This window comes from Rhinoderma darwinii, chromosome 4 (genome assembly GCF_050947455.1).
Source record: "Rhinoderma darwinii isolate aRhiDar2 chromosome 4, aRhiDar2.hap1, whole genome shotgun sequence".
Classification (NCBI taxonomy): domain Eukaryota; kingdom Metazoa; phylum Chordata; class Amphibia; order Anura; family Rhinodermatidae; genus Rhinoderma; species Rhinoderma darwinii.
This window is the reverse complement of record NC_134690.1, coordinates 373,708,601-373,730,129: the sequence shown is the minus strand read 5'-3', so window position 1 is coordinate 373,730,129 and position 21,529 is coordinate 373,708,601. Positions and strand designations below refer to the sequence as shown.

The 21,529-nt window shown below is 41.4% G+C and overlaps 1 protein-coding gene across 1 annotated transcript in view; it reads right to left on the bottom strand.

The window, feature by feature from the left end:
• The window catches only part of VPS54 (VPS54 subunit of GARP complex), an 83,146-nt gene that overhangs the window by 35,531 nt on the left and 26,086 nt on the right, over positions 1-21,529 (bottom strand). Inside the window, exons 7-11 of the mRNA XM_075863138.1 lie at positions 16,167-16,552; positions 10,621-10,747; positions 10,313-10,420; positions 7,617-7,672; positions 3,827-3,923 (exon numbers count right to left, since the gene is read on the bottom strand). Of these exons, the coding sequence (XP_075719253.1) occupies positions 3,827-3,923; positions 7,617-7,672; positions 10,313-10,420; positions 10,621-10,747; positions 16,167-16,552 (774 nt within the window). The remainder of the gene's footprint in view (positions 1-3,826; positions 3,924-7,616; positions 7,673-10,312; positions 10,421-10,620; positions 10,748-16,166; positions 16,553-21,529) is intronic.

Genomic DNA, 21,529 nt, shown 5'->3' with positions numbered 1-21,529 from the left:
CCCATTTGTGGTGATAAACTGCCGTTTGGGCCCATGGGAGGGCTCAGAAGGAAAGGAGAACTATTAGTTCTTTGGAGTCCAGATTTTGCTGGATTGGTTTTCGGGTGCCATGTCACATTTGCAGAGCCCCAGAGGTATCAAAGCAATGGAAACCCACCATAAGTGACCCCATTTTGGAAACTACACCCCTCAAGGAATTCATTTATGGGTGTTGTGACCATTTTGACCCCATAGTTTTTTCACAGAACTTATTTGAATTGGACTGGGAATTAAAACAAAATTAATTTTTTCCAATAATATGTAGTTTTGGCTGAAAATTATTTTCACAAGAAATAAAATACCCCATTCTGTTGCGCAATTTGTCCTGAGTGCGCCAATACCCCATTTGTTGTGATAAACTGCCGTTTGGGCCCATGGGAAGGCTCAGAACGAAAGGACCACCATTTGGCCTACTGGGGATTTTCTGATGCGAAGTCATGTATGCAGAAGCCCCTGAGGTACCAGTACAGTTGAAACCCGCAAGAAGTGACCCCGTTTTAAAAACTACACCCTTAAGGCATTCATCTAGAGGTGTAGTGAGCATTTTGACCAAAGACATACAACCCATAAACTGTAATGTGGGTTCTCCTGGGTATGGCAATACCCTCAATGCTGTTATCAGCTGCCTGGACACACAGCAGGGCTCAGAAGGGAAAGACGAGGGGGGATAAGATGTGTGGAGTGCATCAGGGTAAGTAAAATTGGGGTAAATTATAAACCAAGGGATGTATGATAAATTTTAAAACACTCTTTCATACAGAGCTCTGGTTATTCGGGACACGTGTCACATTGATATAGTGTCATCCCTTATTGCAGACTTTGCACCTCTTTTGACTTTTCCCATCTTGCCAGTTTGGGGAACTTCTCCTGGAAAGTGTTGCCGCCTTGGTACGATGCGTGTGGCCCCGCTTCCAGAAGTACTGGGTGCCCCCCCTTCTTGGTCCCTAAAGATTAGGTTCTTGATAATCACCTCTTGAAATTCCAGGAAAGTTCCCGTCTGGCCTGCACATCGACGTAGCACGTACGCATTGTACAATGCCATCTGTATGATGTGCCCGGCCAGCTTCTTATACCACACCGCATGGCGCTGTAGGGCTTCAGGACTTGATCTGACAAGTCCACCCCTCCCATGTACCTATTGTAGTCCAGGATGCAGTCTGGTTTGGGGGTCTCTGTTCTGGTACCTCGTACAGGTACATGGGTACAGGTGTGGCATCTCTCTTGCCTTGTACGTGACACAATATGTTGATGCTAGATTGTGCCCTGCTCTCACCCCTTCTTGTTTGCCCTGCAGAGTCTTAGGGAGGCCTCTCAGATTTCTTCTAGCAGTGCCGCATGCCACAGGACTGGAAGCGAGGCAGTTGAAGAGCGGGATGCTCGTATAAAAATTATCCAGGTAGGGGTGGTAACCCTGGTCCAGCAGTGGGTGCACCAAATCCCACACAATTTTTGCGTTAACTCCCAGTAAGGGGGGGCATTCTGGAGGTTGAATGCTGGTGTCCTTCCCTTTATATATCCTAAGTTTGTAGGTATACCCTGATGCACTCTCGCAGCTTATATATCTTCACGCCATACCTTGCCCTCTTACCCGGCAGGTACTGGCAGAATTGAAGCCTCCCTTTAAAATCTACCAAGGACTCATCAATAGAAATACACTTCTCGGGGGTGTATGCTTGGGAAAACCGGGCACTGAAACGGTCTAATAGGGGTCTCCGTTTATACAAATGGTCAAAACTGGGGTCATCTCGGGGTGGGCACGGCTCATTATCCGTATAATGTAAGAAGCGAAGTATTGCCTCATTTATTTATTTTTTTAGGTTACAGTTCAGTTCTGAAGTTGCTTTGAGGGGCCCATATATTAGAAACCCCTATGAAACACCCCATTTTAGAAACTAGACCCCTCAAAGTATTCACAACAGCATTTAGAAAGTTTATGAACTATTTAGGTGTTTCACGTGAATTTAGAGCAAAGTAGAGGTGAAATGTACAATTTTTTTTGTCAGAAAATCCTCTTCATACCATTTTTTTTATAACACAAAAGGTTTTACCCGAGAAACGCAACTTAATACGTATTGCCCAGATTCTGCAGTTTTGAGAAATATCCCACATGTGGCCCTAGTGCAGTAATGGACTGAAGCACCGGCCTCCGAAGCAAAGGAGCACCTAGTGGATTTTGAGGCCTCCTTTTTATTAGGCACCATGTCCGGTTTGAAGATTTGAAGAGGTCTTGTGGTGCCAAAACAGTGGAAAACCCCCAAAAGTGACCCCATTTTGGAAACTAGACCCCTTGAGGAATCCATTGTAGTTTTCATGGGGTGCATGCGACTTTTTGATCAGTCTTTATTCTATTTTTAGGTGACGCGGTGACTAAAAAACAGCAATTCTACTATTGTTTTTTTATTCTATTTTTTTTACAGCATTCCCCGTGCGCTATAAATGACATATTCACTTTATTCTGCGGGGCGATACGATTATGGCGATACCAGATGTTTATAGTTTTTTTTTATGTCCTATGGCGTTTGCACAATAAAATACGTTTTGTAAAAAATCATTCACTTTTTGTGTTACCTTATTCTAAGAGCCATAACGTTTTTATTTTTCCATCAAGAAAGCCGTGCGAGGACTTATTTTTTGCGTAACGAACTGTAGTTTCGATCAGGACCATTTTTAGGTACATGCGACTTTTTGATCTCTTTTTATTCCATTTTTTGGGAGGTGAAGTGACCAAACAATTGTGATTCTGGTACGGTTTATTATTATTTTCTTTTACGGCGTTCACCGCGCGGGATAAATAACGAAATAATTTTGTAGTTCAGGCCGTTACGGACACGGCGATACCAATTATGTATAGTTTGTTTGTTTATATAAGGGAAAAGGGGGATTTTTACTTTTAAAACTTTTATTTTCTTATTTTTACACATCTTTTTTTAACTTTTTTTTTACTTTATTACTTTGTCCCACTAGGGGACATGAGGGCAGGAGGCCCTGATCGCTATTCTAATACACTGCACTACATGCGTAGTGCAGTGTATTAGAGCTGTCAGCTGCTCACTGACAGCAAGCATAGTGGGTCCGCACTAGGCTTCCGTCGATGGCAGAGCCGGACGCCATTGTTTGGTGTCCGGTTGCCATAGTCAGCATCTCCAGCCACTATCGCGTAGCAGGCTGGCGATTGTAGCTTAACCCCTAAAAAGCCGTGATCTCTATTGAACACGGCTTTTCAGGGGTTCATCAGTGGGGACACAGTGATCGGTCCCCGCTGTAGGAGCTGTGACAGCTGCTGTATGAGACAGCAGCTGTCACAGCTCCTGTATGTTGTCGGGAGGACGCCGCGACGTACTATTTCGTCGCTGAGCGCGAACGTATTGGTTAGCGCGACGGAATAGTACGTCGCTGAGCGCGAAGGGGTTAAAGAGGGGTTGTCTCAGCACGAACATGAGATATGCCATCGATGTCTGATCGGTGAGGGAACAACAGTTATAACCCCCGCCATTTGCAAGAACAAATTGGCAATGATACTACGAAAGTACTGTGCCACTTTGACCCGGCTTGGCTTTTTCCAGAGGACCAAGGTGAACCATACAAGAGATGAGGTTTTCTGCTATATTCCTGGCTCTGCTGAATCAGTGGAGGTTGCAGTGGTTGAATCAGATCACAGCAGTTTACATCCTGTCTGTGTGTGCCGATAAACTACAGAGAATCAGTATTTACCTTGTCTAGCTGCACTGCTCTCCATACTTCAAAGCACTTTTAGTAAAAGGCCAGGGACCACGTTCAGACATCTTACCTTGACTCTCTGAAGGAAAATTGTAAACGTCGAAAAAATGCTTTGGAGCAAATTGAACCACTGTGAAAAATTCATCATCCGCATCTGATCGGCAAGCCTGCAGCAACAACACTACAATTAATATGCAGTTTACAATATAGACATACTGACAGCTTAATAAGGAAACAGTCATTAATATTATTGATCATGCACAAGAATAAAGTTGAAAATTCAGGTTTAAGGGCAGTTATGCACAACCTACAATAACCTTGAGAAGCGGAAAACTATAGAACTATATAACGGCTTTAAAGCTGCCCAGAGCGCTAACATGATTGTCAACAGGGATTTTTTTCTCTGACAAAGCAGAGGCTCTAATTGTTCCAAAAAAAGTATGTAAAACTTCTCATTCCTTCAAGTGTAGCTAAACGTTTGACAAACTTCTGACATGTCATAGTGACGTCATAATTTTGGATTGGTGGGGGTCCGAGCACTGAGATCCCCACCAATCGCTAGAACGAAGCAGCTGAAGCACTCGTGTGAGCGCTCATCCGCTTCGTGTCTGTTCGGCTTTTTCCGGAAAGCCAATGTATGGGTTGTATGTATGGACTCATAGACTTTCTATTGAGTCCGTACACAGATACATTTATTTCCGGAAAAAGACGAACAGACACGAGCGCTTCAGTGATTTGTGGGGGTCTCAGTGCTCGGACCCCCACCAATCCAAACTTCTGACATGTCACTATGACATGTCAGAAGTTTGTCAAAGTTTAGCTACCCTTTAATGGTGTGCTTTTCTTAGGAAGGGAAAGAAATACAATGGTGACCAGTGTACCCTCCATGTCATAACCAAACCAAATAGCTGCAAGGAATCAGCAAACCACCGCAGATCTAAACTTCCTGGACCCCTTTGAGTATGAAGTAAAAAAATTAAAAGGGGAATAATAGTTTCCCAATGGAGAATCGAGGGGATCACTGCTCTGGGTCAACTCATGAATGTTGAGGAGGGGAGATGGCTTACATGGCAGGAGTTTGAGTAAATCTAATTTAGGGGATAACCAGTATTTGCAGTATGCTCAAGTGACAGAGTTCTGTAAAACAAAAATCCGCAACATTGATGCGGTGGCGAAACGGGGAGCATTTGATGGGGCGCTGCCACAGAGCGCTATCTAGCAAGTCTATATGGCAAGCTTAGAAATGTTCATCTCAACTCCTTTAGTACTTCTTGTTTTAGGACTTGGGAGGTGGAGATTGATGACCCAGAACTTTCCAGCAAAATTTTGGAGGGGTGGGAGAAAGTGAGGAAGGCCATGGTAAATGAGCAGTGGCGGGAGATGCACTTTCGACTTATGCATGGAGCAACATACGCCTTTAACTTATCTTATAAGGACGCTCCAGCACATTATTTACGGAATTGTCCTAAATGTGACCTATACAAAGCTGATCTGTATCATGGAATGTGGCTTTGCCCACAAATAAAGACCTTTTGGGACGTTGCTCTACAATTTATTAAAGACACTTGGGATGAGGAGGTGCCTGCAAGTCCACAGGCGGTGCGGTTTCACTATATACCTTTAGATCTTGATGGGGGGGGGGGCACCTTTATTGGCTAAGAAGGTGATTCATGTTGCTTTGTTGGCTATTAAGAAGTGCATCTTGCGACACTGGTTACTGGGCTCTGTCCCGGGGATTGCGGAGGTATTGACAACTCTCAAAACTTTATTGGGTTATGATAAATTGGACCTAGATCGACACAAAGAAAAATCTACGGAGCAATTCTTTAAAACTTGGCGTAAATTTATTGAAAAGCATTATTCTACAGATGAGATTGGTGTTTTCATGCGTACATTTCAACATACTTCATGGTATAATCTGCAGTGTGTCCAGGGCACTCTAGGCATGTTACTGGCGAGTTAGGAGACTGACCACCGAGATGGAGGAGTTTGGGGGGGAGGGAATGTTGGGCTTTGTTCTGATTTATTCATTATTCATTGTCTTATGACTTGCTGATTACAAGTAATATTATTTTGGAGTTGGAACACACTATTACTTAATATTCATTGTAATGTATGTGTTGCACACATGTTGTACCTGTATGTGTTCTGACTTTGAATAAAAAGATATTTGAAAAAAAAAAAAAGGGGAATAATAGGGTGTGCGGAACTGCTCAATCTGAATTTGCAGGTTTGAGTGGAGCCAGGTTTTAAGTCTGGTACCAAAATATTAAATTGCTTTATTGTGGAGCCAAAAGGGGTATGAACATAAGCAGTCCATCCAGCAGAGCCGATGTCATGACAGCCAGGCTACTTTATAGACCACAATGCACTTGTCAGACCTAGAACGACTTTACCATGTGATAAACATTACTGCTCTACAATTGCACACACATCTGTCCTACTGAGGGGGTATGATATCTGGACTATTAAGAACTCATCATTATAACAGGGGTTCCCAATTATTACTGTTCCTGGGTACACAACCAAAGTAAACTATTAGTATATGTCCTATGCGGAAGCTGAAACACCTGTATAGGGTTAAACTGGCAATATGGAAGTGCCACAAAATACTAAATGGAAAAGACAGGGGCTCTTCATCAATGCTGCTTTTACTCACATGGCCAAATTACCTATCATAATCCTCATTACAACGCTAAATATTGAAATTCATAAATAAATAAAAAAAACTTTTTTGTATTTAATTTAAATGATTTTTGTTATGATCACTGTATTTTGCATGGGAAGGTGAGGAGAGTGTTATGTGACCTGCTTAGAAACTCTCTGACAATTAATCCCCAGGATCATAGAGTGTAACCATTGATAACGGAGACCCGTTATGGGGGAAAAACCGCATCTTCAACCAAACTAAACTGAACACTCATGTTAGGGTCTATTCACACTGCAGAGTACGTCGGAGGTATACATCAGGAAACTTACCGACATATTTCTTTACCGGACGCCACTGTATAGGCATACAGTGGTATTCGTCACTCATAGGCTCCTAAGAAAAAAAGTGTATACCATGAGGTATACTTTTTTGCGGGATGTCTCTCTACGGAATAGCGCAGAAGACTGCTATTCCATACAGTTGAAAATAAAGGTTTACGGACTTATACCAGCACAACAGAGGCCAAAAGGACACTCTTCTGGAATTCATCTTGTCAATTGGGGCCTATGGATATGTTTGTCGTATGCGCTGGCAGCTTTCCTGGCACATACGCCAAGTGGACACAGTGTGAATTCAGCCTTAAGGCCCTTTTACTCGGGCCAATGATCAAGCAAACGGGCATTCATACTAACACTTGTTCCAGATCATAGCCCTGTGTAAAGAGGGCAACGATCAGCCGATGAACGAGCAAATACTCGTTCATCAGCTGATCTGCTCATTTATGCGGCCAATAATATGGTCGCTTGTCGGCAGCACATCTCTCTCTGTGTAAAGAGGTAGATGAGCTGCTGACATGATGGAAATGTATTGGGACGAACAATCATTGTAATGCTCGTTTGTTTCCATGCGTAACCGTTGCTTGCTCCTTGCCCATATCAGGCCGTGTGGGTGCTAGACATTTTAACAGATAAAGAAAGCCTCTTTGAGCCGACAACTACTTTATGGCCACCCTCAATGTTCACTAGAACAATAACAATGTAAATCTAACACAAGTCATGAGAATGCCAGGGTGGTACAGGACCCTGCAGCCGTCCTTCAGATTTCTAGATCATATTGTGCACCTCAAATGTTTTTCAACACTTCACAACTGAAAAATGCTGTGAAGTAATGTCAATCTACAAAAATGGTAGGACTGGTAACGCATACTTACTTAGTGACAAGCTCAGAATCGATCTCATCAATTTGGGAGACTATGCTAACCACACACTGAGAATAAAAAAACACAAACAAAATTATAATGTGAGATATACAAGAAACCAAGTAAATACGTAAAGAATGTAGAACGCTTGATAAAAATTGTGCATAGTAAATGATCAGCTCTAATTGGTGGAGTATCTTAAATGAAATGATCATGGTTTCTTTTGTCCATCGTGAGCCACTTTAGTAAGTTACCTGCAGTCATAAGGACAACCTCCGGTAACACATGTTGCTCTATATACACAGGGAGCAGTGGTTCTTACTCCGGATCTGCCCGACATGTGGTTTTGATACAAACCTTCTCTTTCCGCTATTAAATGTGAAATTTGTTACAGGGAAGTGTAATGTAGCAATGTAAGCGCAGTCACATTTATTGTTACTTTTTTTTTTAATTTAGCTTCTATACCGCAATGCTTCACAAACCTATTGGTTAGCGCACAATCTTCTGCACACGTGGTACTCATGCTCGTCCAATTTATTTTTTGTGCCCGACAACCTTAAAGTGACAGTAAATTTTCTCTTAAAGAGGTTTTCCCATCAGAGACATTTATGACATATCCACAGGATATGTAATAAATGTCAGATAGATGCGGGTCCCACCTCTGGGAACAGCACATATCTATAGAACAGGGCCCCCTAAGCCCCGTTCCAAATGAATCGTGTGATTTCTGACCATGAATTACGAAAACAGTGTATCTCGCTGAGCTACGCTGTTTCTGTAACTCCCATAGTAGTGAATGGCAGTTACAGAAGCCGCGTAGCATGCGAGCTACGCCGTTTCCATAACTCATGGTCGAAAATCACACGATTCAGCCAAAACACAAAGAGGTAGAACGAGGTTTAGGGGCCCTGTTCTAGAGATAGGTGGGGGTCCCAGAGGTGGATCCCGCAGCTATCTGACATTTATGACATGTCATAAATGTCTCTGTTGGGAAAACGCCTTTAAGGCCCTAATAGACAAAGCGATTATTGTACACATTTTTGTTCAAACGTTTTAATGCAAGAGATAATCGCCACGTGTAATAGTGTGCAATGATCAAAATGAAAAATCGTTGGGTTTGCATGAACCGGTCACATCCACCTGAATGAAAGATTATCATTCGCTGCCACCACATCCCCTCGTCTAATTAGAAATCTTCCAGTCGTTTGAGTTGTGCGCAAACCAGCAACAATCGCAGTAACGTCTGAACAGCGAAAATCTCTTGAAGTTATTGTCATGTGTAATAGTCCATCTTTTGTACGCAATCGACGCACTAAATCATCACTCGTCTATTGTTCATGAAAGAACATCTAATAGGACCCTTACCACCATTTGCTATGTTGCTTAAAGAGGCTCTGTCACCAGATTATAAGTGCTCTATCTCCTACATAATGTGATCGGCGCTGTAATGTAGATAACAGCAGTGGTTTTTTATTTTAAAAACGATCATTTTTGAGCAAGTTATGAGCAATTTTAGATTTATGCTAATTCGTATCTTAATGCCCAACTGGGCGTTTAACTTTTGACCAAGTGGGCGTTGTAGAAAAGTGTATGACGCTGACCAATCAGTATCACACACTTCTCCCCATTCATGTCCATTTGTACTCAGCACAGCGTGATCTCGAAAGATCACGCTGTGCTGTCACATACACCCACATTGACTTTACTGAAGTGTCTTGAGAGTGAATAGACATCACCTCCAGCCAGGACGCTATGTCTATTCGCACAGCGTGAGCTCGCGAGATCATGCTGTGCTGTCATTCACAGAGTGAAGTCCCACACAAACTTTACCGAAGTGTCGGGAGTGTGAATAGACATAGCGTCCTGGCTGGAGGCAATGTCTAGTCACTCTCAAGACAATTCAGTAAAGTCAATGTGGGTGTACGTGACAGCACAGCGTGATCTCGCTAGATCACGGCGTGTTGAGTACAAATGGACATGAATGGAGAGAAGTGTATGGCGCTGATTGGTCACTGATTGGTCAGCGTCATACACTTCTCTTTACAACGCCCACTTGGTCAAAAGTTAAACGCCCAGTTGGGCATTAAGAAACTAATTAGCATAAATCTAAAATTGCTCATAACTTGCTCAAAAATTATAGTTTCTCAAAATAAAAAAAACACTTGTTATCTACATTACAGCGCCGATGGGATTCTTTAGGAGATAGGGCACTTATAATCTGGTCACAGAGCCTCTTTAATGCAATCTTTTGTTCCATGTTATCAGTCATTAAAGGCTGGGAGAGTAGGCTGAATGTTGTGTTCTTCAAAAGATTGGATGGCCAGAAAAAAAAACGTCTGCCCCCAATGATCATCTCCAATTATCTGGTCCTGGTACAGTCGATGTAAAAAGTGTCTAAAGCACCTAATAAATTTGGCACATAGCATGTAGTTCATTAGTCTGGTTTATTTTGCTTACTAAATCTCTTCTTTTTTTCCACAACTACCACATTCTAGAGATATTGCCAAATGTTATTAACAATTCCAATTTACCAAACTAATTTGAAAGTATGGCGTCAATAAGAAAAACAAGAGAAAGTCACTCAAATAAATCATGTGGGGTATTCATGAAACTGAACGCAACATTTTGACCTAAAACGAAGACGCTCTGTCTCAGTATAGGATACAGAGCTCCAGTTAAGGAAGCACTCCGGAATCTATGGTCAATACCTGCTTAATGATGTTTTTCGCGGTTGTCATCATTTCATCTGCATAGATTTCGAAAAAATCCAGCTTTCTTTGCTTTAACAGCCCAAAGACCAACGACACAAGTCTTTCCTGTGGACAAAAAAAAAAAGTTCTATGGGTTATAAAGAAAAAAAATAATAAATTAGGAACTTAAATGGCATTGTATAAACATTCACACCCAGACATAAGGCATAGTCCGATATATCGAAGGCATAAAGAGAACACAGAAAAAGTTAACTTGTCTCACTATAAAAATACTGCTGGAAATGTATTCAAAACTATTCCCACACCTCCTCTATAACTAGGCAGTCCTCCTCTAAAGGTCTGTTCAAGTCAGTACGAGCATATGATGTGAATTCTGCAATGATCATTTTATCGATGAGTTTTTCCAGTTCACAAAGTTGGGACCCAAGGTGTCTGTGGAGACAGAAAAAAAAAGGGAGTTATCTAAACATCTTTAGAGCTCCAAATTATCTGCAGCCACCACTAGAGGGAGCTTAAGAGTCGGTCTCCTCTCACCCTCGGGGGATCAGTCGTCATCCCTGAGGGAAGCAGTGGTCAGCCACACATTTCCCCCTGCATGAAATTTATTGCTGTCCATGTAATGCAAGGAGGCGCCTTGTCCGCTAGAGAAGTAGTCGCGCTTACAAAGTGGCTCTCAGTTCTGGCAGATAGAGGGGGTACACAAGAGGTGACCCCCGTCTACGATATCCATATGCCTTAATATTGCATGTCCACGGGTTGTCCTCCCAGGACATACTTTTCTAGTTTGCTTCCTTTAGTGGTGGCAGCAGGCAGTCAGCATGTTATCTTTTAAATCCATGTCTATGTAGGGGATTTGGAGCTCTGTATTAGAAAAATGAAGCTCTGATCGCTATAATGTTATATTAGGAAATTATTCAGGGCAGAATTTTGATAAAATTATGATAAAGAGGTGGAGATTCACTTTAATTACTTTTTTTTAAGTTGGGAACTTAGGTTATTGTCACTATAATTAACAATTTTATAGTTCACGGGAAATGCTGCTGCTTTATTTTTGGTTGTCCATATATTTGGATGCCCTTTTAGATGCCTTAAAGCGGCTCTGTCCCCACAGTATAAGTGGCCTATCTTCTACATAATATGATCGGCGCTGTAATGTAGATTACAGAAGTTTTTTATTTAGAAAAACGATAATTTTTAACGGAGTTACGACCTATTTTAGCTTTATGCTAATGAGTTCCTCAATGGACAACTGGGCGTGTTTTACTTTTTAAACAAGTGGGCGTTGTACAGAGGAGTGTATGACACTGACCAATCAGTGACCAATCAGCGTCATACACTTCTCTCCATTCATTTACACAGCACATAGCGATATAGCTATATCGCTATATGCAGTCACATAAACACACTATAACATTACCTCCAGCCAGGACGTGATGTCTATTCAGAATCCTGACACTTCTGTAGCGTTTGTGAGATTTAAAGCAAGGTAAGCGTAATCTCGTTTTAAATGAGAGGTTATATCGCGAGATTACGCTTGCCTTGCTGTAAATATCACAGAGACGCTACAGAAGTGTTAGGATTCTGAATAGACATCACGTCCTGGCTGGAGGTAATGTATATTCATTGTCAGGACACTTCAGTAACGTTATAGTGTGTTTATGTGGCTGCACATAGCGATATAGCTGTATCGCTATGTGCAGTGTAAATAAATGGAGAGAAGTGTATGACGCTGATTGGTCACTGATTGGTCAGCGTCATACACTTCTCTCCACAACGCCCACTTGGTCATATAGTAAAACACGCCCAGTTGTCCATTAAGAAACTCATTAGCATAAAGCTAAAATAGGTCATAACTCCGTCAAAAATGATCGTTTTTCTAAATAAAAATAAAAACACTTCTGTAATCTACATTACAGCGCCGATCATATTATGTACAATATAGGCCACTTATAATGTGGTAACAGAGCCTCTTTTTTAGGGAGACAAGCGCTACTCCTCCTCACCCTAAGCTGACCCCAAACTCCTGTTTTAGCACTACAAAGGTACACAGGCTATATGCACATGCCACAGCTCTCCCTTCTGATTGGCTGAGTAGGACCAGTAGCTCTTTTCTGCTCTGTCCCACTCTGTTGCGGTTGGCAGATCAGTGGCTGCTCACCAGCAGCACCTCATAGTGTCTCTAAAATGAGCCAAGTGATTGGGAACACCCATTCTTGTAGTCGTTGATGGTCCAAGGAGTCGAACTTCCGCTGTTCAGACTTTTAAAGCTTAGCTAGTCGATACAGCATAAAAGGCTTTGGTAGGTAAATCCCTTTTAGGTCTAGTTCAGATCACGGAAAAGTTACCGACGTATATGTTAAACATATCACGGATACCACCGTCCATGGGTGACAGATGCTACTTTGAGGCATTACGTTGAACTAATCTGTCACCCATAGACTAATGTGGTACCCATTTAACATATAGGTCATGAAAAGCCCATGACATATACCTGTGACATAAGCCATACAATACACATAGACTCCCATGTTAGAAACTGTATACCATGCAGTATACGCTTTTTTTCGGGATCTAACGAGTTGAAATAGTGTGGTCTTCGCTATTTCATTCTTAAAAATAAATTTCGAAAAATATATAATAAGGTATACAGACGTATACCAATTTGATGAAGGCCAAATAACACTCTTTTAGCTTCCATCGGGCTATCGGAACCATATAGAGCTTTACAGACATTTATGCTAAATATAGGACCTAAAAGTGACGTGAACGGCCGACTAGGAGTGAATATATAGCAGACAGCATAGGTGATAATAGCATGTAACGAAAAGGTAAAACATTTATAATAAACAAAATGTACTGTTCTTATTGTATACCTTGAGACATAGAACCACTTTTGCTTAATTCTATCAATATACACGTTAATGTACTGAAATGACAGACACCAGATACAAAGTGATATGAGAACAACTGGGAAGCTTTCACATAAATTATATACTAGAAAGTCTAAATATTAATTCACACCTCAACTTGATTTTTAAGAAGTGCAAATCACAGAAGAGCGACTCTTAACCAGAAGTGATTTTATTTGTTCAGGAATAGCAGATACGGATCCATCTTCAGTGAGCGAGAATAAAGAGACTATGTAATTACGCTGTACACATAGCGGGTGATAGTCACGGTGTCGATAACAATGGAGAGGTGGTTGTGTATAAGGAGACTACAGCAGACCATCCAGTGTAAATAGCTGAAACATGGAAGGATTATACTTAAGAAGGCGGCTCTTCCACTGACCACACGATGACGGACCTCTGCACACATCACTATTGCAACAGCTGCCGGTTATCAATTCAACTTTTGCAATTATTCAACGACACTTTCCCTTTTGGTTTCCCAAATTATAAAACTGGGTTCTCTGTGCGGCAAAGGCTCACCGATTTGTTGCCATTTTTGTAAAACCGTGGAAAAACTGGATTACCCTACTAATGATCAAATCTAAATTCATCGACCTAGATTTGATCATTGGAATGATGATCCTGTGTTTCAGATGCACACACTATCCGCTCGGAGACAAGCGGTCAATCAGCTGGACTGACGGATTCGGCTTAGTGCCAAGATGCGGGTTCTAAGATGCGGGTTCTAAGATGCGGGTTCTAAGATGCGGGTTCTAAGATGCGGGTTCTAAGATGCGGGTTCTAAGATGCGGGTTCTAAGATGCGGGTTCTAAGATGCGGGTTCTAAGATGCGGGTTCTAAGATGCGGGTTCTAAGATGCGGGTTCTAAGATGCGGGTTCTAAGATGCGGGTTCTAAGATGCGGGTTCTAAGATGCGGGTTCTGTGCAAAATTTTTAATAAAGATATATTACTAATAAGATTTTTAGCCCAAAATACATACATATGCAGAAAAATAAAAATATAACAGTAAAGGTTTGCAAAGCCTTCAAAGGGGTTGTCGAGTTTTTATTCTTTTTTTTACTTATTTGTAGAATAGAAAAATCATACAGTTTTCTAATACACATCTATTAGAAATTTTGCTCATATACCTTTCTTATAGTGCATGAGGGCTGTCACAGCAGAATGGTATATCCCACAGATAAGTCGTGTGTAATGTATCCACAGGCTAAGGCCCCATGCACACGGCCACGGACAGCCACCCGCATTTTTGGCACATGCGCCCATAAAACGTAAAAAGCAAAAGATAGGACACGACCTATCTTTTGCAGAGACTTTCTACCGCCCGGACACCTTCCAGTAAACAAATGGGAAGATGTCCGTGGTAAATAGAAATGAATGGGTCCATAAATTACGGACGAATTCTATGGTCGTGTGCATGGAGCCTTGCTGAATATTACTAGACATGGAATCAGTCATGTGACCCACCACACACGCACGCTTCTCATTGTTCCAGCCCAGCTTCTTTCACTGCACAATCACACTGTGCTGTGGATCATGCTGGGCTGGAACAATGAAAAGTGCATGATGCGGATTGGTCACTGATTGGTCAGCGTCATACACTCCTCTGTACAACACCCAGTTGGTAAAAAGTAAAAACACGCCCAGTTGTCCATTGAGAAACTCATTAGCATAAATCTATACTAGCTCATAACTTGCTCAAAAATTATCGTTTTTCAAAATAAAAACCACTGCTGTTATCTACATTACAGCGCCGATCAGATTATGTAGGAGACGGCGCACTTATAATCTGGTGACAGAGCCTCTTTAAGTCCAGAATCTTTCAAATGATACCAGACTCTATGCTCTATGTGCAATACTCAGAGCGCCACGCTCATTTTAAGATGGGGAGCAGGATAAAAAAGGTTTTACTCGGGACACCGCCATACACATCATATGGTTAGCCGGTTCGGCCGACATACATCAAATGTGTATGGTCACCTTACCAAAAGGAGTGAAAGTTTACTTCAAGTGTGAGATTATGAGCAGTACATCTATTCACCCCCTGCACCTAATCTGACCATTAGTTGACTCCGTAATTCAGATATTTACGGGCATGTGAATTTTGGAGCTTTTTTGTCTCTTCAGTCCTGATTATTATCTGAAAAATTATACATGTATAGTTCCCAGGGGTTCGGACAGCACTAGGCAGTAGTGGGTGCACGAGTAGGGACCCAATCCAAAATGTTTAGCAAAATAAGTACTCGGCACACAAGATTGGAGTGAAATTCTTAATTCTTTTTAGACGTTTCGGTCAAGTTATGACCTTCATCAAGCACTTGTTTGCAATTTTTGTATGAGATCTCGGCGTTTAGTTATTGCAGCGGACATGTAGACGGGCATAAGTGGGAAGTATGTACTGTGCACATCACAATCTTTTATTAGGTGAGTTTGTATATCGAAAGCTCTGCTGGGGTCAGACTATTAGCCACAAACTTTGTATGCATTTTTTTACACAGCATTGCACTTTGATGCAAAATTGCTTGAAGGTGTCCATGAGTGTAAAGTGCAGGGTGGTGTTTTTACAATGTGCCAGGTGTCTACTTTCAGAAAATGGATATGGGAAGAATAATATGATTTCTTTCAAATCAAAAGTATGAAAATTGTTGTGCCAGTGAACGTATTTAATTCTGCCTAGAAACCAGCAGCATAAATGAATTAGGTTTTTATTAGTGCTTTCCTAATATATTTGATACAGCTATAGTGCTTTATTTCTCGGTTTCTCACATGCAAATGCTAGTGAAAATACTCTGTGCCTGTTTAAGATTGGCCCCTTGTGGAGGTAATGACCCCTATAAAAGTCCTAATATTCTCAGTTCATATTTCTTAGTTTTGTGTCAGAACATAAAAAATGAAGCATCTTGGTAAAACAGAGAATATAGTAATATTATAAAACACTTACCGAAAACTGTGAATGCCCTGAAGTTCTTGCTGCAGAACTTCTTGCGTTGTTGCTATCAAGTCCAGGGCCCCCACATACTCCGAGGTTGAAAGCAGCAGCTGAACTGTAGGCTGAGTCTGGTGCACCGTAGCCATTAATTTCAGTTTATTGTACACTTTAATACAGTTATTTCTCGTCAGGGCTCGCCGCAGGATTCGTAGAGATCCCTCGCACATTACTCTGTCTATCTGAGAAATCTTGTCCCGCAGCATCTTTACAGCCTGGGAAGTCTTCCTGAGGTAGTCCTGCAACTCGTGCTGGGAGGTCATAGCGTGGAAAAAGGCTTCAGAGCGTAAGGAAATCTGATGTGCAATGTTCACCTCAATAATGTCCAAATAGTGGCTCAGCTTGAATAAAAGAGAAAAAAAAGTGCACATGGTGACTATTAAACAACTATAAAAAAGCGGACTGCTTAAATCTAACAAATACAGAAATATCCACTCATTCCACAACAACATGACATCATGCCATAAACACAGTTGCAAAACTGCAGGCCGTTTTTTAGCACAGGGATTCCTAGATATATTAGGTATTGCCGATATAATTCCTCCTTTAAGCGCCATACACTTCTCACCATTCATGTCCATTTGTACTCAGCATAGCTGTCACATACACCCATATTAACTTTACTGAAGTGTCTTGAGAGTGAATAGACATCACCTCCAGCCAGGAAGCGATGTCTATTCACACTCCCGACACTTCGGTAAAGTTTGTGTGGGACTTAGTCAGAGGACAATCTCGCAACATCACTCTGTGAATGACAGCACAGCATGATCCTGCGAGTGAGTAAGGGTATGTTCACACTGAGTTTTTTTAATTTATTTTTTTAAACGCCCGAAAATTACTCCCATTGATTTCAATTGGAGATGGAGGAGTTTTTTTTTCCGTGAGTGGAAAAACCGTTTCGCGGGAAACAAGCGACATGCCCTATCTTCGGGCGTTTACGTATCTGACCTCCCATTGACATCAAAGTGAGGCAGAGAAAGCGTATTTCGCTGTGTTTTTTGGCCACGGGTGAAAAACGAAGTGAAAAACTGCGTGCAGGCAGAGCAAAATCTGCCTCAATATTCCAAACTGAATGTTGAGGCAGATTTTCTGCCTGCAAAAAAACTCAGTGTGAACCTACCCTAAGTCCCACAAAAACGTTACCAAAGTGTCAGGAGTGTGAATAGACATAGCGTCCCGGCTGGAGGTGATGTCTATTCACTCTCAAGACACTTCAGTAAAGTTAATGTGTGAGTAAGTGACAGCACAGCAAGATCTCGCAAGTACAAATGGACATGAATGGAGAGAAGTGTATGATGCTGATTGCTGAATGCTGATTGGTCACGGATTGGTCAGCGTCATACACTTCTCTTTACAACGCCCACTTGGTCAAAAGTTAAAAACCGCCCAGTTGGGCATTAAGAAACTAAATTAGCATTAATCTAAAATTGCTCATAACTTGCTCAAAAATCGTTTTTCAGAATAAAAACCACTGTTATCTACATTACAGCGCAGATTATGTAGGAGATAGGGCACTTATAATCTGGTGACAGAGCCTCTTTAAAGGAACAGTGTCATCACAAATATTTTATTTATATGTTAAAGATGTTAGTGCCTTAATATAAACGTTTATTTTCATTTGTGTGTTTGTGTTTTACTGTTTCTTTTTTTCACACTTTTTTTTCCCTATGGGGGCTGCCATTTTTTGTTCCATTTCTGTGTGTGTCGATTAACGACACACACAGACATGGAACACGGCAGCCACAGTCCCATAGGGACTGCGAACGGCTCCCGTCCCATTGACTGCCGTGTACGGCGTCTGTGTGGGAACTGCGCATGCGCCGCTCCCACACAGTCCTATTCGAAATTGGCGCCGTCCGGCGCCATTTTCCTGTGGACCGGAAGTCGCGGCCGGACAGTGATATTACTACTTCCGGTCGCGGCTTCCGGACAAGTGCACATGGGACAGCGGCAGCAAAGGGAGCGGACGGGCCGCGGCGGCAGGAGCAGGTAAGCGATTTCAATGTATGTTAGTGTTTGTGTGTGTTTACTACTGCATGTAAACCTACTACACTGTGAGTTACCTCAAAAAATGGCGACACACAGTGTAGCAGGTTAAACCTTTCAAACCCCTCGTTTATCCCGGCACTAGCCAGGATAAAGGAGGGGGGGATGCTGAGCGCTCACTAGAGCGATAGCTTTTAACCCAATGTTGCAATGCTGCAATTTTGGGAACTAGCTCCAAACAGCTCCATCTAGTGACCAAAAATGGGTAGTATTATAAATTTTGAAAAATTTGAAAAAATTTATAATATTTCCTGACTCGCGAAAAAAATAAAAAAAATTTGAACAATGTTTAATCACCCACACACTAAATGTTTAAATTTAAAAAAAAAAACATGTTTTTGGGGCGACACCATGCCTTTAAGGTGCCCTTGCTTGATCGTAGGAAAAGTTGGTGTTTTTTGGATACATGATCGTTTTGGACTTCTTTTTCTTGTGCCTTGCTAGAAAGTGGTCTGACTGGTGAAAGGTTTACAATAACAGTTTACATGTTGGAGTTTTCCGTGATCTTCTAACTTGAAGGCCACCTCAATTGGGGGATGCTGTAGTTGTGATGGATACGAGTAACTACATAAAGGAGATTACACAGGTGTAAATTGGGATGTTATCCCGGTTTAAACTGAATAAATTGCACGCTAATGTACTAAGGGGAGACATTCACCCATCCATTACTGGTGTGAATTATAAAATCAGGCATTTGCTGAAGTTACTTACTTAACCTATGTGGGCGAGACCATGTTAGATGGCAAAACTCGCCTTAATAACCACAGGTTCACGACATGTAATAGACATCTTGATTTGCCTGTATCCAAACACTTTACCGAGGTAAAACACATGGGACAGCAACTTCGTTTTTGGAAAATACACCATATACCTCCATTAAACGGGGTGGTAAAAGAGTGGCTTTTCTTAAGGGAGAACTTGAATAGATCCATAGTTTAAATACACATAGGCCATATAGACTTTGTGTCAATTTTAAACGGAGAGGTATTAGGTTTGGGAGATTTGCCTTCTCCTACATGTGGTACTGATTTATGATTGAGACGTATAGAACGACATACATTAATATATTATGCAATTAATACTGATATTCTAATATTTTTCTCATGAATCCCCTCTTTGCTATAAATATGCATTGTCTTTCGTATGAATCTAGATTTTTCCCTTTGCAATAAAATGTTCACGTATATATTGGTGAGGTTTGGATCATTTGCCGATGGGTGTATTTTATAAACCTTATTGATTTGATAGTTTTTGATACTCCCGTATACACTTACACCTGGTAGTGGGGTCAGTTAAAGTACAGTTGAGTGGTCAACACTGCATTAATGTGCCTTGTGCCCCTTCCCCTATCCAATGTCTGGTTTGCGGTAAATGTGTTACACTGTGTGTTATATACACATGATGTAGCTTCAGCTGCTTAGACTATGAGGATACACCACTATTCATATAGAGGTTATTAAATCTACTGGATGAGTTCTATATGTATATGGGTAAACTATGATTGTTGTGTGTAGACCCCTGTGGCATTGCCCTCACGTAAGATGGCAAATTAAGTTATATCACACTTACTGTAGGACTCTGCGTTCATTTAGTGCTTCTGGATCACTATATATCGGAGCGGAGTACTTCAGATCAGATCGATTAAAGGAGTTTTCTCATTATGATAATTTATCCCCTATCCACAGGATAGAGGATAAAGGTCTGATCAGTGGGGGTCCAACCGCTGGGACCCCCACCGATCTCGGAGTGCTCTATGTGAATGGAGCGGGACTACGCATGCTCGGCCACCGCTCCATTCACTTTCTATGGGTCTGCTGGCGATAGCGCTTGCCAGTTTTTTGGCATAGAGAAGTCGCAAATGCATCAAAATTTGCGCTTGTAGCTGGCGTAGATTTCCCTCTCTGGCGCACGGACAGCAGAAGATGTGGCAAATTTATTAAGTGGCGTGTGCCTTTTAATATATTAGCCACATCTTACTACTGCGAGTTTTTTTACGAAGACAGACGACCATAAGAGTTTTTACTGTCCGCAGGTACGAATGCACATCCGTAGCCGCCCGCAATTGTGGAAGACACACATCCGTAAATTTACAGAAAGGTGTCTGTGGCCTATAGAAATGAATGGTCCGCAATTTCTTCCGTAATTACCGGATCCGTAATTACGGATGTAAACTATGGTCGTATTCATGAGGCCTCAGGAAACCTGCCCTTTAATGTTTTTATGTATGTTTAGCATGTAATTATAAAATGACATGTACAACACTGCTATTACGGTTTTGTCACAATCTATAAACTATGATATATGCACTTTTAATATTTGATGGATTGATTAGTTATCTACTGTAAATGTAGAGGGGCTTTGGGGGTAGCAGGATGGGGAGTTTGAGTAGGTTTGGAGGGTGCTGGAAAAGCAAAAAGCGAATGACTCCAAACAGAGTCTGCAGAGCGCCTGTAGAACTAGTATCTATGGTGGGAACATTGGTCTTTGTATAGTGTATTTTAGGCAGTAAAAGTATGGAGCTAATATTTCATCACTGTATAGTGAGTGGTGTGATTTGGCCCTGATATAGTGATTTTTTTTTCTAACTATATATGTATATAAATAATTTAAAAAAAAAATTAGGGTGGGAGGCATAAAAATGTAAAAAACCTAATGCTTGCATATAAATAAAATATAGACAGAATTTTAGTTGACTTCTTTTTCATTTCCACTCCTCAAGAAATAAAATGCGGGTTTCCCTTGAAGTTCCATGAATGGAATTTTGTTTTTAGAAATCGTATAGAAGCCACGTGATAATTGATAAATTGCTGCTTTGCATTTTTTCCTTTTTTTGTCACTGTTTTACTCCTGCAGCTTCTATGTATTACAGTACATAGAAGCAGCAGAAAGCCGTCCTGGGCCGAAGCGTTCAGTGAGCTGTACTGACGGCACAGTTGTCAGCGGCTCCAGTGTGCTCATGAGTGATTTTCAAAGTGGATCCAGGAGCACACAAGAGCCACTGTCAGCCGAGCGGTCAGTACAGCTCATTGACTAATTCAACTCAGAATGGCTTTCTGCAGCTTCGATGTACTGTGATACATAGAAGCTGCAGGAGTGAAAGTGATTTATATATTTTAAATAAAAGTCAACTACAAAAGTGATTTTTATCACAAAATAAATGCATTTCAATAAAAATAAAATAAAAATGACCCCCATATGTGTCCATAGCCTTTAAAAACCATAGTGCAGCCCCAAAAATCCTTGGTTCTGAACAGCTGACTGATATGCAGTTT